The sequence below is a fragment of the Bombina bombina genome, chromosome 1, assembly GCF_027579735.1.
Source record: "Bombina bombina isolate aBomBom1 chromosome 1, aBomBom1.pri, whole genome shotgun sequence".
Taxonomy (NCBI): Eukaryota; Metazoa; Chordata; class Amphibia; order Anura; family Bombinatoridae; genus Bombina; species Bombina bombina.
This window is the reverse complement of record NC_069499.1, coordinates 559,520,483-559,528,402: the sequence shown is the minus strand read 5'-3', so window position 1 is coordinate 559,528,402 and position 7,920 is coordinate 559,520,483. Positions and strand designations below refer to the sequence as shown.

General features: G+C 37.1%; 1 protein-coding gene across 1 annotated transcript in view; it reads right to left on the bottom strand.

Moving 5' to 3' along the window:
• Positions 1-344: 344 nt before the first annotated feature.
• C1H3orf70 (chromosome 1 C3orf70 homolog) overlaps positions 345-7,920 on the bottom strand; it is a 195,179-nt gene continuing 187,603 nt past the window's right edge. The window contains exon 4 of the mRNA XM_053698745.1: positions 345-1,832. Coding sequence (XP_053554720.1) covers positions 1,267-1,832 — 566 coding nt within the window. The 3' untranslated portion in view covers positions 345-1,266. The remainder of the gene's footprint in view (positions 1,833-7,920) is intronic.

Here is a 7,920-nt window from a genome sequence, read left to right as displayed (position 1 = left end):
GAGCACTAAAAGTTAGCACTAACTTGCTTTTTTTTTTTTTTACTGGGACAGATATGGCAATCGACATCTCTCCCCTATTTCCAGTCCCCAGAGACATCTGACTGAGCAGAATATAAGGAGCATGCGTGCTGCAGCTAGTAGCTAGCTCTGCTCAAGGCAAAATACACAGTATATTAGGATCCCTTAGGGTATATTAGGATCCCTTAGGAAACAAGGCCAATTTTATAGGTGCTTCTAAGCACAGACATACGGTCATAATTTACTGTATGTGCACTGAATGAATATACTTACATCATAGAACAGTTGTAAAATACTCCAAAGTCCATAATACTATATATAGAGCATTTCTTTAAAATGTTATAAAATATACTGTTTAATCACAATGAAGCTAAAAATAGTGTAAGGGCACCCCCGCCTCTGGCTTTAATATGTAGCGACAATTTGTTTCTTAAATTTTTTTCTGTCAGCGCTGTGGTAGAAATGTCTCTTCCTGTCATACCATACATCACTTACTGCGTGTGTTAGTCAAATACAAATCAATTTGCAGGAAGTTCTGTCAGGAGCGTGGTGTTTTCTCTCCTCATAAGCAGTCGCTGTGGTGGAATAAGTAAGTGTGCACTCAGTAATATATTACATACAACAAAGGCAGCAATATCTAATAAGACTCATGGTGCATTTGACAAAACACAAACTGTATATATTCAGCAAATCCTATTGCTATGTGCTCTTTACTAGTATTTTTATGGTCCTGAACATTAATACTATTTCTTTTTTTTCTTTAATATATCATTTTAGCCCCTTTGTGGGTAAAGGCTGTGGAAGGGTTAACAGAACTTCACTTTAGTCTAATATGTATCCTCTGGATAAAGAACATTGTACACATGGAATACGTTTTGAATGTATGTTCTCCTTGTAAATATTTTAGGCATCAAGGCACAGCGCCAGTAATCTTCATTTTACAAAACAGTTAAGTCACTGAATATTACCTTTGGGAAATGCCTTAATGAATATGCAAGCACAGGAGTTGCAATGGAAGCCGGTGAGGAAAGATATATATGTGCAGCCTCCACTGACCAAAACATGAACTAACTGGTCACCAATAAGCTGGCCTAAACTTTTTCTGTGATTAAAGAATGTGTATTAATGTGCAATATTTAAGTTGATTGTATTGCTCTGTCCTGTGGCAGGATTTGATCCAATGCCCATGTGTATATATATATATATATATATATATATATACACATGTAAAGTTTATTCTACAGTGGCTCACACTGTAGTTTCTATAGTTTCTATGACTTCCACATCAGTCTTGGATGGAGATACCACTGGGCAGTTCTCTTGTTGCCAACAGCTCTCTGGACTGCAGTCCTCTTCTGAACTTAACTCTGCCCCCTCCTCTGTGTCCTCATCACATGATTCCAGGTAGGGAATCCCTACAGCATTGATTCCTGAGTCCTCTGAGCTTGATGGAGAAGAGCAGTGGTCTATTTTTGGACCCTGGCTATCTTTTTGTGGATATACTTCCTGCAAGTTCTCTCTCTCTGACCTGACTCTTTTAGGTGGTTGAGGAGGGGGTGGTTGCTGCCGCTGAACATAACACATTTTCCCATTGATACATTTTACTTGGTAGTTATCCAAGAAGAGGTCAGAGATGGTGCAGTAACGAGGTGACTCTGGCAGGTATGGAGGCTGGAAAGATGAGGCCACCTTGAGGAATTGATCAGCCAGTGACACACTAATCTGAATGGTGTTTGTCTGTTCTCGTGGCTCAGCTGGGATCTCAGTGCTTGGTAAATGCTCAACAGGAGTCATTGGCTGGTACACATACTTGCCTGAAAAAAACAAAACATAGGCTGTTTAGTAGGGTTAGAGGAACAGAACTCTTCTGCTGTTACAGTGGGCCAAATTAGAGAGCAGCACATATAATAAACTACATTAATGAAAAGATCACTGTGTTATAGAATATTTTGGCTGCATTATTAACACTGTACAATATATAATATACACACATATATTATTAACACTGTACAATATATAATATACACACATATATTATTAACACTGTATGATATATATTTATAATATACACACACAGGGAAAAAACAGGTAGAGAAAATGTAGGACATTCTGGATTGTGACCTATTATGCAAACTCTCTATCCTACTTAAAGTAAAAAACGTAACTACAAAAAAGAGACATACAATGCCTTCAACAATTAAAGAACACACGGCTAGATTACGAGTTTTGCGTTATGAGGGGTGCGGTGCTAACTTGCACGTTATTGTCACCGCTCACTTACCTACAGCTCTGGTATTACAGGTTTTTCTAAACCCAGCGTTATTAGGCAAGAAGTGAGCGTAGAGCAAAATTGAGCTCCATACCGCACTCCAATACCAGCGCTGCTTAAGTCAGCGGTGAGCTGGTTGTACGTGCTCGTGCACGATTTCCCCATAGACATCAATGGGGAGAGCAGGCTGAAAAAAAGCCTAACACCTGCAATAAAGCAGCGTAAAGCTCCGTAACGCAGCCCCATTGATTCCTATGGGGAAACTAAATTTATGTTTACACCTAACACCCTAACATGAACTCTGAGTCTAAACACCCCTAATCGTACACTTATTAACCCCTAATCTGCCGCCCCCGACATCGCAGACACCTACATTATATTTATTAACCCCAATCTGCCGCTCCCGACATCGCCAACACCTACATAATGTTATTAACCCCTAATCTGCTGCCCCCAACGTCGTCACCACTATAATAAACATATTCACCCCTAAACCGCTGCACTCCCTCATTTCAAACACTAGTTAAATATTATTAACCCTTAATCTGCTTCCCCTAACATCGCCGCCACCTACCTACATTTATTAACCCCTAATCTGCCGCCCCCAACTTTGCCGCCACTATACTAAATGTATTAAACCCTAAACCTAAGTCTAACCCTAACCCTAACTTAAATATAATTCAAATAAATCTAAATAAAAATTGCTATCATTACCTAAATAATTCCTATTTAAAACTACATACTTACCTATAAAATAAACTAATAGTTACATTGTATCTAGCTTAGGTTTTATTTTTGTTTTACAGGCAAGTTTGCATTTATTTTAACTAGGTAGAATAGTTACTAAATAGTTATTAACTATGTACTAACTACCTAGCTAAAATAAACTTACCTGTGAAATAAAACCTACCCTGTCTTACACTAACACCTAACATTACAAAACAATTAAATAAATTACATAAATTAAATACAATTACCTAAATTACAAAAAACAAACACTAAATTACACAAAATAAAAAACAAATTATCAGATATTTAAACTAATTACACCTAATCTAATAGCCCTATCAAAATAAAAAGCCCCCCAAAATAAAAAAAACCCTAGCCTAAACTAAACTACCAATAGCCCTTAAAAGGGCCTTTTGTGGGGCATTGCCCCAAAGAAATCAGCTCTTATACTTGTAAAAAAAAATACAAACAACCTCCCAACAGTAAAACCCACCACCCAAACACCCCCCCCAAATAAAAACCTAACTAAAAAAAACTAAGCTCCCCATTGCCCTGAAAATGGGCATTTAGCCCTATTGCTGCCCAAACCCTAACCTAAAAATAAAACCCACCAATAAACCCTTAAAAAAACCTAACACTAACCCCTGAAGATCCACTTACAATTTTGAAGAGCCGACATCCATCCTCAATGAAGCCAGGAGAAGTCTTCATCCAGATGGCATCTTCAATATTCATCCATCCGGCGAGGAGCAGGTCCATCTTCAAGACATCCGGCGCGGAGCATACTCTTCTTCCGACATCTAACGACGAATGAAGGTTCCTTTAAATGACGTCATCCAAGATGGCGTCCCTTGAATTCCGATTGGCTGATAGACTTCTATCAGCCAATCGGAATTAAAGGTGAAAAATTCATATTGGCTGATGCAATCAGTCCTATTGGCTGATCCAATCAGCCAATAGGATTAGAGCTCGCATTCTATTGGCTGTTCCAATCAGCCAATAGAATGTGAGCTCAATCCTATTGGCTGATTGGATCAGCCAATAAGATTGAAGCTCAATCCTATTGACTGATTGCATCAGCCAATAGGAATTTTTCACCTTTAATTCCGATTGGCTGATAGAATTCTATCAGCCAATCGGAAATCAAGGGACGCCATCTTGGATGACATCATTTAAAGGAACCTTCATTCTTCATTAGATGTCAAAAGAAGAGGATGCTCCGCGCCGGATATAATGAAGATGAACCCGCTCCTCGCCGGATGGATGAAGACTTCTGCCCGTCTGGAGGACCACTTCTGCCGGCTTGGATGAAGACTTCTCCCGGTTTCGTTGAGGACTTCTTGTCGCTTCGTTGAGGACTTCTCCCGGCTTCGTTGAGGATGGATGTCGGATCTTCAAAACTGTAAGTGGATCTTCAGGGGTTAGTGTTAGGTTTTTTTAAGTGTTTATTGGATGGGTTTTATTTTTAGGTTAGGGTTTGGGCAGCAATAGAGCTAAATGCCCTTTTAAGGGCAATGCCCATCCAAATTCCCTTTTCAGGGCAATGGGGAGCTTAGGTTTTGTTAGTTAGGTTTTTATTTGGGGGGTTTGGTTGTGTGGGTGGTGAGTTTTACTGTTGGGGTGTGTTTGTATTTTTTTTTACATGTAAAAGAGCTGATTTATTTGGGGCAATGCCCTGCAAAAGGCCCTTTTAAGGGCTATTGGTAGTTTAGTTTAGGCTAGGTTTTTTTTGTGTTTTTTTGATAGGGCTATTAGATTAGGTGTAATTAGTTTAAATATCTGATAATGTCTTTTTTATTTTGTGTAAATTAGTGTTTTTTGTTTGTAATTTAGGTAATTGTACTTAATTTAGGTAATTTTTTTAATTGTAGTGTAAGGTTAGGTGTTAGTGTAAAACAGGTTAGGTTTTATTTTACAGGTAAATTTGTATTTATTTTAGCGAGGTAGTTAGTAAATAGTTAATAACTATTTAGTAACTATTCTACCTAGTTAAAATAAATACAAACTTGCCCGTGAAATAAAAATAAACCCTAAGCTAGCTACAATGTAACTATTAGTTATATTGTAGCTAGCTTAGGGTTTATTTTACAGGTAAGTATTTAGTTTTAAATAGGAATTATTTAGTTAATGATAGGAATTTTTATTTAGATTTATTTTAATTATATTTAAGTTAGGGAATGTTAGGGTTAGGGTTAGACTTAGGTTTAGGGGTTAATAACTTTAGTATAGTGGCGGCAACGTTGGGGGAAGCAGATTAGGGGTTAATAACTGTAATGTAGGTTGCGGCAATGTTAGGGGCGGCAGATTAAGGGTTAATAATATTTAACTAGTGTTTGCAAGGCGGGAGTGTGGCGGTTTAGGGGTTAATATGTTTATTCTAGTGGCGGCGATGTCCGGAGTGGCAGATTAGGGGTTAATAATTTTATTTTATTGTTTGCGATGCAAGAGGGCCTCGGTTTAGGGGTTAATAGGTAGTTTATGGGTGTTAGTGTACTTTTTAACACTTTAGTTATGAGTTTTATGCTACAGCTTTGTAGTGTAAAACTCATAACTACTGACTTTAGAATGCGTTACGAATCTTGCGGGTTAAGCTGTACCGCTCACTTTTTGGCCTCCCAGAAAAAGCTTGTAATACCGGCGCTATGGAAGTGCTATTGAAAAAAGACTTTACACAAATTGCGTAAGTTAATTTGCAGTATGGACAAAAAAGTGTGCAGGACAGCTGTACCTACAAGACTCGTAATAGCAGCGGTAGTGAAAAAGCAGCGTTATAAGCCTTACCGCTGCTTTTTTACTCATAGCGCAACACTCGTAATCTAGCCGACAGTTTGATATGCAAGTTTATTAGACTTCAAATTCCTTGTATTTTCCACAAAATAAATATTTAGAAAAAATGGATAATAGAAAAGTTAAAAAAAATGTTTGGACTACCAAGAAACTCCGATGACTGCTAATACCATAACGGATTTCTAAATTTTAACTATGAATGAGACTGCACACAATCTGCTGACACAGTTAATTTTTCTAGGAAGTTCTAGTTTAGTTTTTAAGTCAATTTGAAACTGTTATCTAACTGCAACAGAGAGTAGCAACTTCATAAGATCATACAATTTTAAACAACTTTATAATTTACTTCTATTATCTGATTTGTTTAATTCTCTTTATATCATTTGTTGAAGGAGCAGCAATGCACTACTGGTTTCTAACTAAACACATGGGTGAGCCAATGGCAATCAGTATATATGTGCATCCACCAATCAGCAGTGAGAACCTAGGTTCTTTGCTGCTCCTGAACTTGCCTACATACATTTTTCAGCTCAGGATAACAAGAGAAGGAAGCAAATTAAATAATAGAAGTAAATTGGAAAGATGTTTAAAATCGCATCATCTATCTGAATCATGAAATAAAATGTTTGGGTTTCATGTCCCTTTAAACAATTTGAAACTGTAATATAAAATGTTTGCGGCGAAACTGTAATATAAAATGTTTAATTGTTAATGTGTTATAAGCCTACAGAAAAATCCTTGTGATTACAAAGGGCCTGATTACGAGTGGAGAGTGATGAGGGGTTTATCACAGGTGCACTCATCGGGCTTACTGCTAATATTACGAGTTGAAAGTAAATAGGATCACTTGAACATAATTGCGATTTACACTAGAATGATTACCGCAACTTCAGATCTCTGGTTAACTATTTAAAAAAAAAAAAAAAGTTGCACAAAACACATCAAACGTAGTACACTTACACTCATAATAACACAATCTAATAATTAATAATTAAAAAAAATATTGCACACAAAAGATTTAAAGGCTCAAAGATATGAGGTATCAAGGGCAGCGAAAGGTATGCAGATCTGGATCAGATGTCCAGTTGCCCACCTTGGCCTCTTCCTTTGCAGCCAGACCTTCTATCTTAAGGTCTGTTTTCTATCCAGATCTCAAGTCACTAAGCTTGATGAATTGGAGATTGAACGGTTAGTTCTTAGACATAAAGGGTTTTAAGATTCTGTGGCTGAAACTTTGATCCAGGCTTGTAAGCCTGTGACTAGCAAAATCTATTATAAGATCTCGAAGGCCTTTATTTCTTGGTGTTTGGCTCATGTTTTTTTCTGGCATTCTTTCAGAATCCCTAGGATTCTGTAGTTCTTACCGTATGGTCTGGATAAGGGCCTATATGCCAGTTCTCTGAGATTTCTGCTCATTCAGCTTTGTTTTATAGGAAGATTGCCAACCTTACTGATATTCATGGTTTTGTTCAGGCTTTGGCACGTATTAAAGGAACATGAAACCTAATATTTTTCTTTCATGATTCAGATAGAGAATACAATTTTAAACAACTTTCTTATTTACTTCTATTATCTAATTTGTTTCATTATCTTGGTATCATTTGTTAAAGAAGCAGCAATGCATTACTGGTTTCTAACTGAACACATGGGTAAGCCAATGACAATCGGTATATATATATTCAGCCACCAATCAGCAACTAGAACCTAGGTTCTTTGCTGCTCCTTAGCTTGCCTTTATAAACCTTTCAGCAAAGGATAACAAGAAAAGGAAGCAAATTAAATAATAGAAGTAAATTGGAAAGTTGTTTAAAATTGTATTCTCTATCTGAATCATGAAATAAATATTTTGGATTTCATGTCCCTTTAAGCCTGTTATTAAGCCAATTTCTCCACCTTGGAATCTAAATTTGGTGTTGAAGGTTCTGCAGTCTTCTGCATTTCAGCTCATGCATAAGGTAGATATTAAGCTTCTTTCTTGGGAAGTTTTGTTTCTTTTGGCTATCTATTATGCTAGAAGAGTTTCATCATTGTCTGCTCTTTCTTGTGATTCCTCATCTCATTTTTCATCAGGATAAGGAAGTTTTGAGAACTAAGTCTGACTTTTTGCCAAAGGTTGT